The sequence below is a fragment of the Vitis vinifera genome, chromosome 13, assembly GCF_030704535.1.
Source record: "Vitis vinifera cultivar Pinot Noir 40024 chromosome 13, ASM3070453v1".
Classification (NCBI taxonomy): Eukaryota; Viridiplantae; Streptophyta; class Magnoliopsida; order Vitales; family Vitaceae; genus Vitis; species Vitis vinifera.
This window is the reverse complement of record NC_081817.1, coordinates 15,300,685-15,323,542: the sequence shown is the minus strand read 5'-3', so window position 1 is coordinate 15,323,542 and position 22,858 is coordinate 15,300,685. Positions and strand designations below refer to the sequence as shown.

At 40.6% G+C, this 22,858-nt stretch overlaps 1 protein-coding gene across 2 annotated transcripts in view; it reads right to left on the bottom strand.

The window, feature by feature from the left end:
- Positions 1–22,858, bottom strand: part of LOC100245661 (serine/threonine-protein phosphatase BSL3) — a 103,400-nt gene that overhangs the window by 37,561 nt on the left and 42,981 nt on the right. Inside the window, exons 11-14 of one of the 2 annotated variants that reach the window (XM_059741533.1) lie at positions 3,654–3,933; positions 3,343–3,586; positions 3,043–3,213; positions 331–569 (exon numbers count right to left, since the gene is read on the bottom strand). In XM_059741533.1, coding sequence (XP_059597516.1) covers positions 331–569; positions 3,043–3,213; positions 3,343–3,586; positions 3,654–3,933 — 934 coding nt within the window. The remainder of the gene's footprint in view (positions 1–330; positions 570–3,042; positions 3,214–3,342; positions 3,587–3,653; positions 3,934–22,858) is intronic. The other variant, XM_002262810.5, reaches the window with a different exon arrangement.

Genomic DNA, 22,858 nt, shown 5'->3' with positions numbered 1-22,858 from the left:
ACTTTGATGGAAGATAAGAAGATTTTTCATTCATTGACCTACTTATTACTTCTCCCACCAGCATGATTGACACCACCAACTCTCGACCAACCAACTCCGACCCACCTATAACTTCCATGTCAAAGTCTGATGGTGAAATTCAAGACAAAGTTGGTCCTTCAATCGCCCCACCACTACAGGTTTACTCAAGGTGGAAGCTACCCATACTTGAACTCATGCAACCAAGAAAGGAGTTCCAGGTACTAATTGAAATCTTATAGAGTAAACAAGGGCCAAAAATAAAAACTAAGATTCTGAAACAAGAGCAGAATGCATTGGTGTAATACTTACGCGATGTCTCCAGCAGTTGAAGGAGACCCATATTCATCAAACAAGCGCATTAGGTCCCCAAATTGCCCGTGCAAGTCACCAAATATCTTGACAGGAGCTTTAACAACCAAAACACTTGGTTCATTTGAAAATATGTGTTCTGCAGTATCACAAAGATCTCCTATTTCATTGCAGTCCAAGAAAAATTGCCTGCAGACAGGAGGCTTCCACCCACGAGGCTTCAGAAGCTGTGCAATCACCTGACATGGGTGATCCAGGCCATTACAACAAGCACATGAAAAAGCACTATTAGCAGAAACTTAATTCCTCCTACCAATAACATACAGAAGTGGCAGACATGAATACAAGGAGAAAAGTCCAAAAGCTTGTTGAATATAGATGAACAAAGCATAAATTTTACATAGCTAAAGATCATATGAACAGAAATCATGATAGAACAGGACCAAAATTGCCACCAAAACTAAGGTCACCCAGTTAAATAACTAATTAATCCTACATAGCACTTCAATAGGAACTAATTTTGACAAAAGTTGACGGTTAAAGAAAAATGAACTGAAATGGAAAAAGAAAAGAAGAAACAGAAAATTAAAAGGTTTCTGGAATAACAAGTTACCTATCAATGATAGTACAACATAGGAATAAACAATATTAAAAGCCAAAAACAAACAAACAAACAAACGAAGGAAAAAAATTATGATTTTTTTTAGGTATTAGTGACATGCCAATTGCCATTCAATTAATAAGTCCATGGATATCAAATCCCTTATAATAAGCAATTGAAATAAGTTCTTGCTAAAAGAAAATAAATGCACAATGTCACATTTAAAATATGCCCAATTTCTAGAAAAGAGTGGGAACTTTACAAAGCTTCCATCCTTTGATTCATTAAGGGAATTGTGATCCCCTCATCTTGAATGGGAATTTTCTGTGCACGTGATTGAGGATTGAGGAAATTCTAGTTTAATGCTGTGCTATATTTTTCTCAGGGTAGCTTTCAAATTGAACCATGTCCATAAAAAAGCCTGAGATAGCTCAATCTGCTTTTCTGGTTGGGAAAATACTTTCTACCCCTGAGTCCTTTCTCATCTATGTTGATACTGTGGTCAAGTAAATACAAGAGGTATCATCTCCTCTGTTAGGGTGAAAATCCAAGTCACATCCTTGATTTGGATTCTGACAAAATTGAGTTACAAGGAGTCCCTGTTTCTACTTGGGGATTAGGTAGTGTAGTAATAAGAAAACCCTGTAACATCACCATGGAAACAAATGTGATTTCTCCCTAGAAGAGGTATCGGCTTATATGTATGCAGAAAAGAAAATGAGATAATGGAGGACTAGCTAGAATAAGAGACTGAGGGAACAGGGAACAAAAACAATAGCTGCTACAGTCTAAAACAGACCCAAGAAAAGTCTTTTTTCTCTTCTCGTTTTATGATATATTGATAACAGGTTTGGGTACCTAAGTTAGAGCCTAGATAGTGTTGGCTTTTTGAAAGTTTGGGTACCTACCCTACTTTAGTGATACATATGATTAATGACTACTAACTTAGAAGATGTACAAGACAAGCACACGGCCTCATTCAAAGATCAAGATTCTAATGCAGGGTTATCGTAATGAAAACAAAATAAACCAGAGATTTACACAACATATGACCAGAATTCTGAAGTGGATCTGATCAGTGGCCAGCTTAGCTTTGCTGTGCACTTCCAGCGCTCCAAAGTCAACATACATTTTATTTTGCCTTCGTCTTGTTTTGTAGCATCATCAAATCGAATCAAATCAAACCTTACTAGTTAATTTTTAGTCCTCTTCTCAATGATCAAATCCTCTTAATTGAGCGTTTCTCATCTCCCCATTTGAAGGCACCACTAGTTTATCACAATTTCATTTGGTTCTCATTCTATCTTTTCTAGTAGATCGCTAATACATCTCAGTGTCATCTATTTGGCTGCACTAACCTCTCATACATGTTTGCTTATTAGACCAATAATTTGTACTATAAAGATAGCCCCCAATCCCCATAGACATATCAAGGACTAACACTACAATCACATAATAAGTGAAATATTGCAGAATCTGGCCCCCTAATGAGAAAAAAATATTTTCAGCTATTATTTGAGCCACTTCCTTTAGCTATTGGGGGTACAATGTCTATAACATTATATTGAATATAATGCTTGATGAGAAACTGGTATAATAACATGGCCAGTGCTCTGCTGTTTGGGCTTTTAACATAGAGTCACCATTAACCCTATAAATGGTTGTGAATGACACACTTAACATTGCAGAAGATTACAATGCTTCTAGGAAAAGGAATATGTGTTCCATAGTTATAACAGCCATTGTTCAGAATTTTTAGATACACTTTTACCACTAACAAATATCTAATATTGTTTGAAAAAGAAAATTACTTAGTAATACATAGTAAGGTTGTGTTTAGTAGTTACCAACAGTTAATATCCACAATACTATTAATTTAATGTTTCCTATTAATTAGATGGATGATTATAATATAATTGCCTGGAGGTAAAAGAAAAAAGAGGTATCACACTAATTATTGGGCAGTGGGCTGGTTCATAATGTAATAACATCACATTTGTGTATCATTCTACATAGTTCACAGAGAAGCAACTTGTGATCAGTAAGCTACTTGACTGCATCTTTATTTAAATACTCAATACTAAGTGCATCTGATATAGCAAAATCTTTACCTTCTTAGGCACGGTATTGATAGACATTTTCCGATCAAATAATTTCCTAGCAGCAGTTGCATTCTCTGCAGTACCACAACAGACACGCCTACCTTCATTTTCAAACTGGTCAATTGAAAGCTGTCTAACCATACAATCCAAAGCACTGCCCGTTTCTGCAGCTACCACAACCTATGGGAATATTAAATGATTGGCATCAAAATAAGTCTAAGAAATCACAGCAAATGTCTAAAATTCACTCAACCAATTTAGTAAAACATTGAAATAAGGCAACAAATTCAAGATGGGTAGAATTCCAACACGTACAGCTCTGTGATGCAACCGGACTCCATGTGGAATGCTGCTCAACATAGCTGATTCAGGCATGATCAAAGTGGAGTTCTGTTTCCCAGTTGGGACAGCCTTTACCCCATCATCGCTGTCCTGTATTTGTTCAACATCTCCATTAATTTTCCTTGCTTTTGCAGCTGCTATTGCAGCACTAATGGTCTCAGCTTCAGCTGCTGAGGCTTCAACCAAGTACTCAACATTTGTGTCCACTGTCCTGTACAAGTATTTATGTTTTAGTAGTTTGAATCTGATGGCACAGGTATAAGTTTCTGGTAACTTGCCTTAGTCCCTGAAGCATATCCTTTTCTGTGATCATATCTTTACTTGTATCACCGTTAATGGCCGAGTCAATAGGAGTTTCCACTGCAACCACGTTGTCGGAAATGGCTTCAGGAAAGGTTTCCCCTGTTCTTTCATCACCACCAGCACACATTCCAGGTAATCTTCCAGTTTGCTTGGCAGCTGCAACAGTTGTTGTGGTTGCTGCAGCAGGAGAAGCATCATTTGTTGTTTCAGCAGCATGACAATTTTCAGCAACAATCAGGTCATCAAGCAACATTCCTGTAGCATCAAAACCAAAAACAATGAATTTAATATTTCACAATCAATGTTTTAGAATGGATTATAAAGGTTTCCCTGTTAGTTCTTGTTGAATATAATGAATTTATAGTGTACAATCTTTCCTTTTTTAATATAGGTCACATGTATGGTAGTTAGGACTCCTAGCCTTGTATATATATATTTTCTCAATTGTAAGTAGATACAATGAATGAGAATCAAGGTTTTCTTCTCTCTCTCTCTTAACATGGTATCAGAGCCAAGGGAAAAAACCTAATTCTTTCCAGTTTCCCCGTGTCATCAATTCCAGGAAACCTTCCTGTGACCGTGTTTCATTCCGGTCACCTTCCCCAGACCCCAAAGCTTTCCAGTCGATCGAATCGTCGTCAGAAAACGCTTTCCGGTCGATTGAATTGTCGTCAGAAAACATTCACCGCCGGCGACTTTTCCGGCGACATCTTTTTCCCACACCGCAAGGAGCGCCTAGAGAAGATCTCCAATTTTTCCCAAAGTACCGGAGCCAGAAAACCACCCACGCGCCAGCCACACGCGTTTTTCCGACCAGCGTGTGAGGGCGCGTGAGCCACTTTCCGACAACGTGCTTCCTCTTCTAGCCTCGCCTAACGCCGACTAGCCACCCTTCATACCTGTTTTTGCCATCCGAGCCCTGCACGTGCCTCTTTTGGGGTTCTTTTGCCTCCGCCGACCCTCCGAATAGTTTTTCCGGCGTCCTTCGGCTATTTTTTCTCAACCCCAATCCCTGTACGTGCCTTGGGAAGTGTTCTTCTACCTTTCCGGTGGTGCCACGGTTGTTTTTCTTTTCCATTTGGTCTCTCACACGGGCGATTCTTCAGTTTTTCCTTCTTCAGCCGCATCTGAAGCCGTATTAGGGCTCTCTTCAATCCAAATATACTTCATTTTCCAGAAAAGTGGATATGGCTACTAAAACATCCATTTTTTCCTCTGTCATATCTGGATCTCCTATGATTACTTCGGAGAAATTGGTTGGCAGTGAAAATTATCTTTCTTGGTCTGCCTCTGCTAAACTTTGGTTTATGGGACAAGGATATGAGGATCACTTGGTTACACAGGAAGCAGATATCCCTGAGGTTGAGCGCGTACAGTGGAGAAAGATAGATGCCCAGTTATGTAGTGTATTATGGCAATCCGTTGATCCCAAGATCCTTCTTCATCTCCGGGCCTACAAAACTTGTTTTAAATTTTGGACTCAGGCCAAAGGATTATACACGAATGATATCCAGCGTCTTTATAAGGTGGCTTCTGCTATTGTCCATATCAGCCAACAGGACTTGGATCTATCTACTTATATTGGCCAGATTGCCTCTCTTAAGGAGGAGTTCTTGACTGTGATGCCTCTTACTCCTGATGTTGGGGCTCAACAAACACAGCATGATAAGTTCTTCATGGTCCTTACTCTTATTGGCCTCTGTCCAAATCTTGAGCCTGTCCGCAATCAAATTCTTGGTAGTTCATCAGTTCTGTTCTTGGATGATGTGTTTGCTCGCCTCCTTCGTATCTCGTCCACTCAGACTTTGCCATCTGATAGCATTTCAGATTCTTCTGTGTTAGTTTCTCACACTACCTCTCGAGGAGGACGCAGTGGTAACCGAGGTAGAGGCCAACGTCCTCATTGCACCTATTGCAATAAACTTGGTCACAGTCGCGATTGTTGCTATCAGTTACATGGACGGCCTCCTCACACTGCCCATGTGGCCCAGTCCTCTGATTCTCAACTGCCTCAGCCTCCGAGCTTCTCCGCATCTCAGGCATCTCAGGCTTCTGTTGCCTCTGTTGTCCAGCCTGGTAATGTTTCTGTCTGCCTTACCCACACATCTTCTCTTGGACCCTGGATTCTAGATTCTGGAGCTTCTGATCACCTATCTGGTAATAAGGATCTTTTCTCCTCTATTACTACTACCTCTGATATACCTACTGTTACCTTAGCTAATGGTTCTCAAACTGTAGCTAAAGGTATTGGTTTGGCCCTTCCTCTGCCTTCTCTATCTCTCACTTCTGTCCTTTATACTCCTGAATGTCCTTTTAATCTTATTTCCATCAGCAAAATCACTCGTACTCTTAATTGCTCTATTACCTTTTTTGATAAATTTGTGACCTTGCAAGACCGGAGTACGGGGAAGACAATTGGCATAGGACGTGAGTCTCAAGGCCTCTATCACCTCACCTCAGATTCATCTCCTACAGTTTGCATTTCCACTGATGTTCCTCTCCTCATTCACAGTCGTTTGGGCCACCCTAGTCTCTCCAAGTTCCAGAAGATGGTCCATCGTTTTTCCACTTTGTCGTCGCTTTCGTGTGAGTCATGTCAGCTTGGGAAACATACTCGTGTCTCGTTCCCAAAGCGTTTGAATAATCGGGTAAAGTCTTCTTTTGAGCTTGTCCACACTGATGTTTGGGGTCCTTGTCGGACTGCGTCTACTTTAGGATTTCAGTATTTTGTCACTTTCATTGATGACTATTCTCGATGTACTTGGTTATTTTTAATGAAAAATCGAGCTGAGTTATTGTCTATTTTCCAGAAATTTTATGCTGAAATCCAGACCCAGTTCAATATTTCTATTCGTGTGTTACGCAGTGATAATGTCAGGGAATATTTTTCAGCTCCATTTACTTCATTTATGTCTCATAATGGGATTCTTCATCAGTCTTCTTGTGCTCATACTCCTCAACAAAATGGGGTAGCTGAACGCAAGAATCGACATCTTGTTGAGACAGCTCGTACTATCTTCCTCCATAGTAATGTTCCTTTTGGTTTTTGGGGGGACGCTGTTCTTACCGCTTGTTATTTAATTAATCGTATGCCCTCCTCTGTTTTACATGATCAGATTCCTCATTTCCTTCTCTTCCCTGACCAACCACTTTATTTATTTCCTCCTCGTGTCTTTGGTTGTACTTGTTTTGTTCATATTCTCACTCCTGGACAGGACAAGCTTTCCGCCAAAGCCATGAAGTGCCTCTTCTTGGGATATTCCAGACTTCAGAAGGGTTATCGTTGTTATTCCCTTGAGACTCATCGATACTTTATCTCTGCTGATGTCACTTTCTTTGAGGACTCACCATTCTTTTCCACCACTTCTGAGTCTCTTCCTGTTTCTGAAGTCTTGCCCCTTCCCATTGTCTCCCCATCTGATGTTGTGCCTCCTCGACCACTTCAGATTTATCATCGTCGCCCTCGTGTCGCTGCTCCTCTCCCTTTTGCTAAGGCACCTGCTGACTCACTTCCTATCCCTTCGGCTGTCCCGGCTCTGCCTTCTCCTGATGATTTACCCATTGCTATTCGGAAAGGTACTCGCTCTACTCGTAATCCTCATCCTATTTACAATTTTTTGAGTTATCATCGATTATCTTCACCCTATTCTGCTTTTGTTTCTGCGATATCCTCTATTTCTCTTCCAAAGAGCACCCATGAAGCTCTTTCCCATCTAGGCTGGCGACAAGCAATGGTGGATGAAATGGATGCTCTGCACTCTAATGGCACTTGGGATCTTGTTGTTTTACCCTTTGGTAAATCTACAGTTGGCTGTCGTTGGGTCTATGCAGTTAAGGTTGGTCCTGATGGTCAGGTTGATCGCCTTAAGGCCCGCTTAGTTGTTAAAGGCTATACTCAGGTTTATGGTTCTGATTATGGTGACACATTCTCCCCTGTTGCCAAGATTGCTTCTGTCCGCTTGCTTCTCTCCATGGCTGCTATGTGTTCTTGGCCACTTTATCAGTTGGATATTAAAAATGCCTTCCTTCATGGTGATCTTGCTGAGGAAGTTTATATGGAGCAACCTCCTGGTTTTGTTGCTCAGAGGGAGTCTGGTTTAGTGTGCAGGTTACGTCGTTCTTTATATGGCTTGAAACAATCTCCTCGAGCATGGTTTGGCCGTTTTAGTTCTGTTGTTCAAGAGTTTGGCATGCTTCGCAGTACAGCAGACCATTCAGTTTTCTATCATCATAACTCCTTAGGGCAGTGTATTTATCTGGTTGTTTGTGTGGACGACATCGTCATTACAGGCAGTGATCAGGATGGTATTCAGAAACTAAAGCAACATCTTTTTACCCACTTTCAGACCAAAGACTTGGGGAAACTCAAGTATTTCTTGGGAATTGAGATAGCTCAATCCAGTTCCGGTGTGGTCCTTTCCCAAAGGAAGTATGCTTTAGACATCCTCGAAGAAACTAGTATGTTAGACTGTAAACCGATAGACACACCTATGGATCCGAATGTCAAACTTGTACCAGGACAGGGGGAGCCTTTAGGAGACCCTGGGAGATATCGACTGCTCGTAGGTAAATTGAACTATCTCACCATTACTCGTCCAGACATTTCTTTTCCTATGAGTGTTGTTAGTCAATTCCTACAGTCACCATGTGATAGCCATTGGGATGCCGTAATCCGCATTCTTCGATATATCAAAAGTACACCAAGCCAAGGTGTGTTGTACAAGAACAGAGGTCATACTCAGGTTGTTGGTTACACAGATGCAGATTGGGCTGGCTCACCCACAGATAGACGTTCCACTTCAAGGTACTGTGTTTTTATTGGAGGTAATCTAATATCTTGGAAGAGTAAGAAACAAGATGTAGTGGCCAGATCTAGTGCTGAAGCTGAGTATCGAGTTATGGCTTTGGCAACATGTGAACTCATATGGTTGAGACATCTTCTTCGGGAGTTGAGATTTGGAAAGGATGAACAGATGAAACTCATCTGTGATAACCAGGCCGCATTACATATTGCATACAATCCAGTCTTTCATGAAATGACCAAGCATATTGAAGTTGACTGTCATTTCATTAGAGAGAAGATCGAATCAGGATGTGTTGCTACAAGTTTTGTTAATTCAAATGATCAACTAGCAGACATCTTCACTAAATCTCTCAGAGGTCCTAGGATTAAATACATTTGTAACAAGCTTGGTGCATATGACGTATATGCTCCAGCTTGAGGGGGAGTGTTGAATATGATGTATTTATAGTATCTTATCTTTCCTTGTTAATATAGGACACATGTATGGTAGTTAGGACTCCTAGCCTTGTATATATATATATATATATATATATATATATATATATATATATATCTCAATTGTAAGTAGACATTACATGAATGAGAAATTAAGGTTTTTCTTCTTTCTCTCTCTCCCAACAACTAGAAATTCCAGACATGGTGGTCACACACAACTAATTTCCCAAAAAACAATAGAAGAACCAATAGAAGGATAGTCTTTTACAAAGCTGGCAAACAACTAGAACAAACAAATATTGCCAATCTAAAGAACCAACAAACAAAAAAAGTCCCAAGAAAGGATACTTTGATACCATGTGTGTAAAGCTAAAGAGAAAATATGTTCTTTATATTTTCTATACATAATCATTTTAGAGTTTATAATCCTATTTACTTACAACACTTACTATAAAGGAATACTATGTACACATAGAATTTAGCCCAAGGATTAGCCTAAAAAATAACAATTTCTATATTTAAAAATAAACATGAGATTTATAGTATCGAGCTATGGCTTTGGCAACATGTGAACTCATATGGTTGAGACATCTTCCTCGAGAGTTGAGATTTGGAAAGGATGAACAGATGAAACTCATCTGTGATAATCAGGCCGCATTACATATTGCATCCAATTCAGTCTTTTATGAAAGGACCAAACATATTGAAGTTGACTGTCACTTCATTAGAGAGAAGATCGCATTAGGATGTGTTGCTACAAGTTTTGTTAATTCAAATGATCAACTAGCAGACATCTTCACTAAATCTCTTAGAGGTCCTAGGATTAAATACATTTGTAACAAGCTTGGTGCATATGACGTATATGCTCCAGCTTGAGGGGGAGTGTTGAATATAATGAATTTATAGTGTACAATCTTTCATTTTTTAATATAGGTCACATGTATGGTAGTTAGGACTCCTAGCCTTGTATATATATATTTTCTCAATTGTAAGTAGATACAATGAATGAGAATCAAGGTTTTCTTCTCTCTCTCTCTTAACAGTTCTGAAAGAATACCCAGAAAGTAAATTTACTTACTATATGAATTAAGCCATAGTTGTGTGCCAGTTGAACCTTATAACCCACCTTGTAAGGGCTCCACAACATGTGATCTACCTTTAAACATTATTTTGTTATGTTCAAAAAAGTGATGATCAATGCGTATTAGGTCTTTTCTTTCAAAAAATTTTAGCATGTTTCTCATTTAGCTTATTTCTTATGTTTAACCATGTCTATTTCCTACAACAAATTTGAACAGTTCTGCACCAAGATTAGCAATGTTCATATAATCAAATAAATAGTTAAATACCAATCATGTTTCTTCTGTGAGATTATGCTAGCATGTTCCTAACATGTTTAAAAAAATTAATATCATTTGGATTTTTTTGAAACTATGATGAAAAAATGCATAAAGAGGAATACTTTGGGGAAAAAAAGGGTGGAGGAAAATAAAAATAGGTTTGAACTTAATAAAATTTTCCTACATGCTACTCCAAATTTATTATTTATGACTAATTTTCATTGTATTTGAGTTTCTTTCTTATTTTCAAGGGTAAACCAAACAAGAGAATTTGAATTCTTTTCTACTATTGTCCCTTTCCTAGTACTTTTTGCAATCCAAACATTGCCTCTTGATATTTCTCCTCGGGAGAGTTTAAAAAATTTAGTATTAAGTTTAAAATTCCTATAGGGAGTTAGATAACTTATATACATTCATCTAACATGGGGATGACTCAAATGATAGTTTAAATGCCTCTTCCTTTTTTCTTGAAGTTGTCTAAGCATATACTTGTGCTTGGATATGTATACTAAAAAACAGTTGTCTTATTTATAGTGTTTTGAATAAACGAATTCCAGTTTAAAGAATTTATTATGCGTGTATCAAATGATGACAATAGTTTTATAGTCGATCAAAAAGTGATACTAGATCAACCAAACAGCTTCTCCATAACAATCACAAATAGAGACAACTTATAAAAGTCATTGGTTTAGCTAAAAAGGAAAATATATATATATAAAATAAAAATAACAACTAAAAACACTACCATTGAGTTTATTGGACCATTGCAAAAATAAAATTGGAAAAATTAATCTTTTTTCTAAATTAAACTTGGTCTATAATCTAATAAGTTAAAGAATATAAAATGGTACAGAAAAATTGAAGGAAAAGAAAATCTTGAGTCAGGATTTTTGGAAGAAGGAAGAGAGAGGATATAAGATTATCCAATTGTGGGAAATCAACAAAATCCCCTTAATTTAGGGCCTGATCAACTCTAAAGGACCTATATATGGTATATATTACCTGTTAATATTTGCTAGTAGAATTAGTCAATCAATATACAAATTATGATAATTGTAACAGTCAATTATTGACTAGGATAGCTATAAATTAGTGATGAGGACAACTGTAAATTGGGTGTTTGCCTCTTAGACACTACTATACATGTGTACCATTCTTTAATCAAATATCAGAGTTGTTTTTCAATCAATTAGGTATCAGAGCTACTTTAGTTTCTTGGTCTTAATTTTTTTTTTTTTTGCTACTTCACCTTGCCTTTCTTCCTTATTTTTTCTTGGTGTCTTCGCCTTTCCTTCTCCTAACTTTGGTGTCTGCTCCTTTTTTGCCCCTTTTGAAACTTTTTTCTTCATTTTTTAGCTCTCCACATGGCTGGACAACCTCCAATCAGACTTTCATAGTCCCTAAAGTCTCCAATCAACTTGATAATCCTACTCTCCAAATCACCACCCAAAAACTGAAATGATCATAATTTCCTTGAGTGGTATTAGTCAACTAAACTCTTTAAGTCGAGGAAAGATGGGTTATCTACATGGGACAATAACATAACCAAAAACTTCGAATCCTAACTTCGAATCATGGGAAGTTGAAAACTCTTTAATAATGTCCTAGTTATTGAATTCAATGCAACTATAAATAGCCAAGGACGAAATTATCACTATATATCGCCAATATTTTGGTGATATATCGAGTATCGGAACGGCTTGACACATATATAGGATGGAAATATCGACCATCTGATTTTTTCGTTTTTTTTCTCCATTTATTGTCGATATTTCGGCGATATTTTGATAATTTACCAATATTTCAACGATATTGCCGATAAATCGGTGCCACGTTAGCTTCCTTTCATTTAAAACTATTGTTGAATATAATGTATGTATAGTATACTATCTTTCCTTGTTAATATAGGTCACATGTATGGTAGTTAGGACTCCTAGCCTTGTATATATATATCTCTCAATTGTAAGTAGAGATTACAATGAATGTGAATAAGGTTTTTCTCATTTCTCTCTCTCTCTCAACATGGTATCAGAGCCAAGGAAGAAAACCTAATTCTTTCCTGTTTTCCGTGTCATCAACTCCGGGAAACCTTCCGGTGACCGTGTTTCTTTCCGGTCACCTTCCCCATCTCCCAATACTTTCCGGTCAGTCGGATTGTCGTTAGAAACCACTCACCGCTGGCAAATTTTCCGGCGAACTTTCCGGCGAAATTTCCGGCGACCTATTTTTCCGAAACCGACCATACCAGAAGGAGCGCCTGGAGGAGATCTCCAACTTTTGTGAAGGCACCAGCACCAAAAGAGCAGCCACGCGCAATTTTCCGGCCGGCGGTTGAATCTCACGCGCCGGCGCGTGGGGGCGCGTGAGAGCTTTTCCGGCGACGCGCCTCCTCCTCCAGCTTCGCCTGACGCCGATCAGCCTTGCCACCTCCCTGGTTCTCCCATCCGAGCCCTGCACGTACCTCTTTTGGGGATTTTTGTCTCCGTCGGCCCTCCAAACAGTCTTTCCGGCGAAGCTCCGACCACTTTTTCTCCACTCCAATCCCTGCACGTGCCTTGGGAAGTGTTCTTCTCCCTTTCTGGTGGTACCACACCTCGATCTGAGGCCGTCTCCCTTTTTCGGTGGTGCCACGCTGCAATCTGAAGCCGTATTAGGGCTCTCTTCGATCCAAACATACTTCATTCTCCAGATAAGTGGATATGGCTACTAAAGCTTCCATTTTTTCCTCTGTCATATCTGGATCTCCTATGATTACTTCGGAGAAATTAGTTGGGAGTGAAAATTATCTTTCCTGGTCTGCCTCTGTTGAACTTTGGTTTATGGGTCAAGGATATGAGGATCACTTGATTACACAGGAGGCAGATATCCCTGAGGTCGACTGTGTACAGTGGAGGAAGATAGATGCACAGTTGTGTAGTGTATTATGGCAATCGGTTGATCCCCGAATTCTTCTTCATCTTCAGGCCTATAAAACTTGTTTTAAATTTTGGACTCAGGCCAAAGGATTATACACGAATGATATCCAGCGTCTTTATAAGGTGGCTTCTGCTATTGTCCATCTCAGCCAACAGGACTTGGATCTATCTACTTATATTGGCCAGATTGCCTCTCTTAAGGAGCAGTTCTTGACTGTGATGCCTCTTACTCCTGATGTTGGGGCTCAACAAACACAGCTTGACAAGTTCTTCATGGTCCGTACTCTTATCGGCCTCCGTCCGGATCTTGAGCCTATTCGTGATCAGATTCTTGGTAGTTCATCAGTTCCGTCCTTGGATGATGTGTTTGCTCGCCTCCTCCGTATCTTGTCCACTCAGACTTTGCCATCTGATAGCGCTTCAGATTCTTCTGTGTTAGTTTCTCAAACTACCTCTCGAGGAGGACGCAGTGGTACCCGAGGTAGAGGCCAACGTCCTCATTGCACCTATTGCAATAAACTTGGCCACACTCGCGATCGTTGCTATCAGTTACATGGAAGACCTCCTCGCACTGCCCATATGGCCCAGTCCTCTGATTCTCTGCTGCCTCAGCCTCCGAGCTCCTCCGCATCTCAGACATCTCAGGCTTCTATTGCCTCTGTTGCCCAACCTGGTAATGCCTCTGCCTGCCTTACCCACACATCTTTTCTTGGACCCTGGATTCTAGATTCTGGAGCATCTGATCACTTATCTGGTAATAAGGATCTTTTCTCCTCTATTACTACTACCTTTGATTTACCTACTGTTACCTTAGCTAATGGTTCTCAAACTGTGGCTAAAGGTATTGGTTTGGCCCTTCCTTTGCCTTCTCTACCTCTCACTTCTGTCCTTTATACTCCTGAATGTCCTTTTAATCTTATTTCCATCAGCAAAATCACTCGTACTCTTAATTGCTCTATTACCTTTTCTGATAAATTTGTGACCTTGCAGGACCGGAGTACGGGGAAGACGATTGGCATAGGACGTGAGTCTCAAGGCCTCTATCACCTCACCTCAGATTCATCTCCTGCAGTTTGCATTTCCACTGATGCTCCTCTCCTCATTCACAATCGTCTGGGCCACCCTAGTCTCTCCAAGTTCCAGAAGATGGTTCCTCGTTTTTCCACTTTGTCGTCGCTTCCGTGTGAGTCATGTCAGCTTGGGAAACATACTCGTGTCTCGTTCCCAAAGCGTTTGAATAATCGGGCAAAGTCTCCTTTTGAGCTTGTCCACACTGATGTTTGGGGTCCTTGTCGGACTACGTCTACTTTAGGATTTCAGTATTTTGTCACTTTCATTGATGACTATTCTCGATGTACTTGGTTATTCTTAATGAAAAATCGAGCTGAGTTATTCTCTATTTTCCAGAAATTTTATACTGAAATCCAAACCCAGTTCAATATTTCTATTCGTGTGTTACGCAGTGACAATGCCAGGGAATATTTTTCAACCCAATTTACTTCGTTTATGTCTCATCATGGGATTCTTCATCAGTCTTCTTGTGCTCATACTCCTCAACAAAATGGGGTAGCTGAACGCAAGAATCGACATCTTGTTGAGACAGCTCGTACTCTCCTCCTCCATAATCATGTTCCTTTTCGTTTTTGGGGGGACGCTGTTCTTACCGCTTGTTATTTGATTAATCGTATGCCCTCCTCTGTCTTACACGATCAGATTCCTCACTCCCTTCTTTTCCCTGACCAACCACTTTATTTCCTTCCTCCTCGTGTCTTTGGTTGTACTTGCTTTGTTCATATTCTCACTCCTGGACAAGACAAGCTTTCCGCCAAAGCCATGAAGTGCCTCTTCTTGGGATATTCCAGACTTCAGAAGGGTTATCGTTGTTATTCCCTTGAGACTCATCGGTACTTTATCTCCGCTGATGTCACCTTCTTTGAGGACTCACCATTCTTTTCCACCACTTCTGAGTCTCTTCCTATTTCTGAAGTCTTGCCCATTCCCATTGTCTCCCCACCTGATGCTATACCCCCTCGACCACTTCAGGTTTATCATCGTCGCCCTCGTGTCGTTGCTCCTCTCCCTTTTCCTGAGGCACCTGCTGACTCACTTCCTATCCCTTCGGCTTCACCTGCCCCGGCTCTGCCTTCTCCTAATGACTTACCCATTGCTGTTCGGAAAGGTACTCGCTCTACTCGTAATCCTCATCCTATTTACAATTTTTTGAGTTATCATCGATTATCTTCACCCTATTCTGCTTTTGTTTCTGCTATATCCTTTGTTTCTCTTCCAAAGAGCACCCATGAAGCTCTTTCCCATCCAGGCTGGCGACAGGCAATGGTGGATGAAATGGCTGCTCTGCACTCTAATGGCACTTGGGATCTTGTTGTTTTACCCTCTGGTAAATCTACAGTTGGTTGTCGTTGGGTCTATGCAGTTAAGGTTGGTCCTGATGGTCAGGTTGATCGCCTTAAGGCCCGCTTAGTTGCTAAAGGCTATACTCAAGTTTATGGTTCTGATTATGGTGACACATTCTCCCCTGTTGCCATGATTGCTTCTGTCCGCTTGCTTCTGTCCATGGCTGCTATGTGTTCTTGGCCTCTTTATCAGTTGGATATTAAAAATGCCTTCCTTCATGGTGATCTTGCTGAGGAAGTTTATATGGAGCAACCTCCTGGTTTTGTTGCTCAGGGGGAGTCTGGTTTAGTGTGCAGGTTACGCCGCTCTCTATATGGCTTGAAACAATCTCCTCGAGCATGGTTTAGCCGTTTTAGTTCTGTTGTTCAAGAGTTTGGCATGCTTCGCAGTACAGCAGACCATTCAGTTTTTTATCATCATAACTCCTTGGGGCAGTGTATTTATCTGGTTGTTTATGTGGACGACATCGTCATTACAGGCAGTGATCAGGATGGTATTCAGAAACTAAAGCAACATCTTTTTACCCACTTTCAGACCAAAGACTTAGGGAAACTCAAGTATTTCTTGGGAATTGAGATAGCTCAATCCAGTTCTGGTGTGGTCCTTTCCCAAAGGAAGTATGCTTTAGACATCCTGGAAGAAACCGGTATGTTAGACTGTAAACCGGTAGACACACCTATGGATCCGAATGTCAAACTTGTACCAGGACAGGGGGAGCCTTTAGGAGACCCTGGGAGATATCGATGGCTCGTAGGTAAATTGAACTATCTCACCATTACTCGTCCAGACATTTCTTTTCCTGTGAGTGTTGTTAGTCAATTCCTACAGTCACCATGTGATAGCCATTGGGATGCCGTAATCCGTATTCTTCGATATATCAAAAGTACACCAGGCCAAGGTGTATTGTACGAGAACAGAGGTCATACTCAAGTTGTTGGTTACACAGATGCAGATTGGGCTGGCTCACCCACAGATAGACGTTCCACTTCAGGGTACTGTGTTTTTATTGGAGGTAATCTAATATCTTGGAAGAGTAAGAAACAAGATGTAGTGGCCAGATCTAGCGCTGAAGCCGAGTATCGAGCTATGGCTTTGGCAACATGTGAACTCATATGGTTGAGACATCTTCTTCAGGAGTTGAGATTTGGAAAGGATGAACAGATGAAACTCATCTGTGATAACTAGGCCGCATTACATATTGCATCCAATCTAGTCTTTCATGAAAGGACCAAGCATATTGAAGTTGACTGTCATTTCATTAGAGAGAAGATCGCATCAGGATGTGTTGCTACAAGTTTTGTCAATTCAAATGATCAACTAGCAGACATCTTCACTAAATCTCTCAGAAGTCCTAGGATTAAATATATTTGTAACAAGCTTGGTGCATATGACGTATATGCTCCAGCTTGAGGGGGAGTGTTGAATATAATGTATGTATAGTATACTATCTTTCCTTGTTAATATAGGTCACATGTATGGTAGTTAGGACTCCTAGCCTTGTATATATATATCTCTCAATTGTAAGTAGAGATTACAATGAATGTGAATAAGGTTTTTCTCTTTTCTCTCTCTCTCTCAACAACTATAAAATTGAAACGGGCTTCAAAAGATCCCGACCCAACTTGCTGCAGCCCAATCCATCCAAGTCTTCAAAAGCATGCATCCTTGCTGCAACCCAATCCACGCCTCAACAGTGCACAAGATGGGAGCATCCTTTCTTAAATATAGCTTCATTTTGCTCCCTATTTCCGAAGTGAGATTCACTTCCACAAAGATTAGAAAAATTATAAACCCAAAGCATGCCACCAAGACTTGAACCCTGGTATTCTGCATGGAACTTTAGTCACTTGCTAGTGAAGCTGTGTTGGTCTTGATTTCATAATATGCATCATATATATTAGTTTATAAAATAAAATTTATTAGTGTGTATATATATATGTACTATAAATTAATTAAAATAAAATTATTGTAAATAAGTTAAATTGAATTATAGTAATTAAATACAAGAAAAATATAAATTTATAAATAAAATTATTAACATTTTTAAATAAAAAATATTTTCATATATATATATATATAAACATTTCTTTTATATTCTTTAATATATCCAAAATGCATTATATCCTTCAATATATATATATATATATATATATATATATATATATATATATATATATATATATATATATATATATATATATATATATATCATTTTTTTGGTTTTTCCTAATATTTTTATGATATTTTTTTTTTATCAATTTTTATCCAACACATGTCCTTGGTATGACCTGGTTTTTGATAGTGATCACACCAAGTTCTCCCTTTTAATGGTTGATTGTCATTAGAAGGATTGAGAGGACCCCAAGCCGCTAGGGTTGAACCCTCGATGACAAGTTGGCTGATTTGTGACCCGAACATGACTTTCTTTCTACTTTTTTCTTGACACACTTCTGAGTTAACCTCTCGGATGTTGGGTAAAGGTTTAGTTCCCAATATACTATCTCAAACTTCATACAAATTGTTGTTCAATCCTAATAAAAATTTATAGATTTGTTTCTTCTCAATGATCTTGTATTTGATTGCATCTGTTAGGCAATACCATTTGGTGGTTTCAAACATGTGTAGTTGTTGTCAATAGCGAGTTAAAAGAATGAAATATTGATATGTCCAAAATGAAGAAATTTTTACATTACACGTGTTAGAATATTGTCAAAATTCCTAATATTTTAATGATAAATGGGTAAAATATAAAGGTTTCCAATGTGACTATTGGAGCCTCCTTTTTACTGTTTCCACTAGTAAATTTTTAACCTCCAATAGCTAGTTGACTCAAATCCTTTATGACTATTGGAGACTTTTTTTAACATTTTCCATCAATAACTTTTCATTTTCAACAGGTAGTTAGACTCTAAATTCCTATAAATAAATCTCATTTTTTCCCTTTTTTTCCTCTCATTTAGCTTATCTTTCATTCTCCTTTGTATCCTGCTATCATCAAGTAGCTTCAAACCATAAAGGTTTGTTGAAGATTGAAATTAGGAAAGATGTGATTCTGAATAGAGAATTAGGCAATCCCGTAACCAAAGGGATTTTGTTCTAATTGAATTAGGAAAGTTCCTATTCTAAGAGTTTTTGTATACATATATATGTGTGTGTGTGTGTGTACGTATCTTTGTACATAAGAATTAAGAAGAAGAATTTTTACTTATTATTCTTCGATCCATCTTCTCTTCTTCATGGTATCAAAGCCCTAGGCTCATTAGCCTAGGAATCAAGAAGAGACCATTCTCAACCTTCATTGTCGAGTTTGAAGATCAAAAGTTGACCTTCATTGTCGGCCTTTAAAGGCGTCCCATTCATCTAAATCACACAACTCCTACTGGGGTTGTCACTCTCATCAAAATTGCGAACTCATCACAAAGATCGCACCATCATTACACCATCGCTCTCTCTAAACCGCACCATTGTTGGAAGCACAAAGCATGTTGACTCCTCCTTGTGACGAAGTCGTCCTCTTCTCACATAGCTATCACGCGCACTGCTAGAAAAGTCGTGTTACCATCTTCACTGAGATCTCCTCAATTGGAGCTAGAGACCTCTGTTAAAACCGCTTACCTAGCACCATCACAACAAACAGCCTCACAACATCGCCGTCACCGTTGGATATCTCCGTCGCAATCGCCGTTGGATCTCATCGTCGTCGACATCTTTGCCTCGCATCTACCTTTCCTATTGCCAATAAAGTGTCACAGGATGCTTCAAATGAGCGTCCCCATGGGTTTATATAGAGCCCAGGAAGCTTCTGGAGACTCCTACACTTAGCCATTGGTGGGAAGAGTGTGGAAGATTCTAGAAATGCCTAAAGAAGTCCACACATCTCTACATTATGATGGGAGGCATGAAAGGAGTCCAGGGCTTTCTAGAGAATTCTAGAGGTCTCTTGTACATAGGCTTGTACATAGAATGATGTAGGACATTCTAGAATATTCTTGAATTATAAGGAACCCTCCAAGGTTCCAAAGAATTCCATTGGTGCCTATAAATAGGTGAGGGCCTCATTTGGCTAAGAAACGAAGCAAGTGAGTCCTCAAAGCACTTGTAAAGGCTTCTTTGAGTAATAAGAGCTTCTATTCTTTAAGAGTTGCCTACTACACTTTCTACAACTTCCGAGTTGCGAGTGTCTTAGCCTAGCAAGCTAAGCATTGGGAGTAAGGCTGACTTAGCAAGATCAAGTGTCTTGACTTGTCTAAGTGCCGCACGAGCTTGGTAAACGACTAAGTCCGTGACAAGTGGTATCAGAGCACAGCTACGAAGCGGGCATAGTAAAGGAAGCATGTCGGGCTCTAACGTGGATGAGACTAACGAACAAACCCGTGGGAGGGAGATTGAGCCTACTGCACGGGGCAGGGGCAGGAAGGATAAGTCTCGTGATGCCATAACCAACATGAAGGCAAGGCTAGCCAAGGTAGAGTTAGCCGTGGCAGACACCCGGGAAGGGGTGGACTTAATCGAGCAAGGCATGGAGAAGGGCTTAGAGGATCTAAGAAAGCAGATCCAAGACCTTCGCAAGGGGGTGCTAGGCTCGCAAGTTCAGCCGGTGTCACACGAGGAGTTCATGTCCTTCCAAGACAAGGTCATGAACATGTTCGCTAGTGTGGAGTCAAGGATGGAGGCCCTGGCTGTGCACATGGAGGCCCGAGACCAGAAGAGGCCCAAGACTACGGTATCAGCATAAGTCATGGCCACTCATGAGGCACTGAGGGTGGAGGTGCCCAAGCCACACACGTTCAGGGGCAAGAGGGATGCCAAGGAGCTGGATAACTTCTTGTGGCACATGGAGCACTACTTTAAGGCTATCGCACTGACGGATGAAGCCACTAAGGTACACACCGCGGCCCTCTATCTCACTAATAATGCTACTCTATGGTGGCGTCGAAGGTTTGCCGACATAGAAAAAGGGACGTGCACCATAGACACATGAGATGCCTTTAAGCGAGAAATCAAAAGACAATTCTACCTTGAAGATGTGGCTTACCTAACAAGGAAGAATATGAAGCATCTCAAGCACACGGGTTCGATCCGTGAGTATGTCAAAAGAGTTCTCTACGCTTATGCTTGAGATACCTAACATGTCCGAGGAGGAGCTACTATTCACTTCATGGACAACTTGCAAAGCTAGGCCGAGCAAAAGTTGAGGAGACATGGTGTCTAAGACCTAGCCATGGCCATAGCGGTAGCAAAGTCCTTGGTAGATTATAGAAGGGGAGACTCCTCCAAGCCCAAGCCACCATCCAAGAGTAACCAGGCCAAAGGTGGGGGAGACAAGGGATCACGAGGCTACACTTCTAAGGAATGATCAAGCAAAGGCCCTAGTGGCAAGGATGGCAAAGGCAAGGATAAGCGGAAGGAGTTCACGCCCAGGACTAATTGCTTCCTATGTGATGGTCCCCACTGGGCACGGGACTGTCCTAAGAGGAAAGCCCTAAATGTTATGATCGAGGAGAAGGAGAAGGAGGGCGATGCTCAGGTGGGGTCGTTGCAACTCCTAAACGCCCTTAAGGCCAAGCCGATGCCTAAGATGCCTCAAAGCAAAGGGCTAATGTATGTAGAGGCCCTTGTGAATGGGAAGGCCACCAAGGCCCTGGCGGACACTGGTGCCACTCATAACTTTGTCTCAGAGGATGAGACAAAAAGGCTAGAGCTCCAAGCATCCAAAGAAGGAGGTTGTCTCAAGGCAGATAATTCAGTTGCCAAGCCATCACACAGAGTAGCTCGCAGGGTGACTATGCACATCGGTTCATGGAAAGGAAGGGTTGACCTCACAGTGGCACCCATGGACGACTTCAAGATGGTACTAGGGATGGACTTCCTATAGGAGGTCAAGGTCGTGCCACTACCTTTCCTACGCTCAATGGCTAGCCTAGAAAAGGAGAAACCATGCATGGTCCCTACGGTCACCGAAGGTACGCCCAAGACCCCTATGTTATCCGGCTATGCAAGTAAAGAAGGGGTTAAAGAGGAAAGAGGTGGCCTACCTCGCCACCCTTAAGGAAGAAGGGGATGATAGGTCGGAAGAACCCATGCCTAAGGAAATCGAGGGAGTCCTTGAAGAGTTCAAGGACGTGATGTCGCCTGAGTTGCCCAAGCGACTTCCTCTTAGGAGAGAGGAAGACCATAAGATCGAGTTAGCGTCGGGAGCTAGGCCCCCTGCTATGGGGCTATATAGGATGGCACCGCCCGAGCTGGAGGAGCTAAGGAGACAACTTAAGGAGTTGTTGGACGCAGGGTTCATCCAACCATCCAAGGCTCCCTATGGCGTGCTGGTCCTATTCCAGAAGAAGCATGATGGGTCCCTACGGATGTGTATCGACTACCGAGCACTCAATAAGGTGGCGGTAAAGAACAAGTACCCTATTCCGCCCATCGCTGATGTTGAGAGAGAGAGAAAGAGAGAGAGGAGAAAAACCTTATTCTCATTCATTGTATTCTCTACTTACAATTGAGAGATATATATATACAAGGCTAGGAGTCCTAACTACCATACATGTGACCTATATTAACAAGGAAAGATAGTATCCTATACATACATTATATTCAACACTCCCCCTCAAGCTGGAGCATATACGTCATATGCACCAAGCTTGTTACAAATATATTTAATCCTAGGACCTCTGAGAGATTTAGTGAAGATGTCTGCTAGTTGATCATTTGAATTGACAAAACTTGTAGCAACACATCCTGATGCGATCTTCTCTCTAATGAAATGACAGTCAACTTCAATATGCTTGGTCCTTTCATGAAAGACTGGATTGGATGCAATATGTAATGCGGCCTGGTTATCACAGATGAGTTTCATCTGTTCATCCTTTCCAAATCTCAACTCCTGAAGAAGATGTCTCAACCATATGAGTTCACATGTTGCCAAAGCCATAGCTCGATACTCGGCTTCAGCGCTAGATCTGGCCACTACATCTTGTTTCTTACTCTTCCAAGATATTAGATTACCTCCAATAAAAACACAGTACCCTGAAGTGGAACGTCTATCTGTGGGTGAGCCAGCCCAATCTGCATCTGTGTAACCAACAACTTGAGTATGACCTCTGTTCTCGTACAATACACCTTGGCCTGGTGTACTTTTGATATATCGAACGATACGGATTACGGCATCCCAATGGCTATCACATGGTGACTGTAGGAATTGACTAACAACACTCACAGGAAAAGAAATGTCTGGACGAGTAATGGTGAGATAGTTCAATTTACCTATGAGC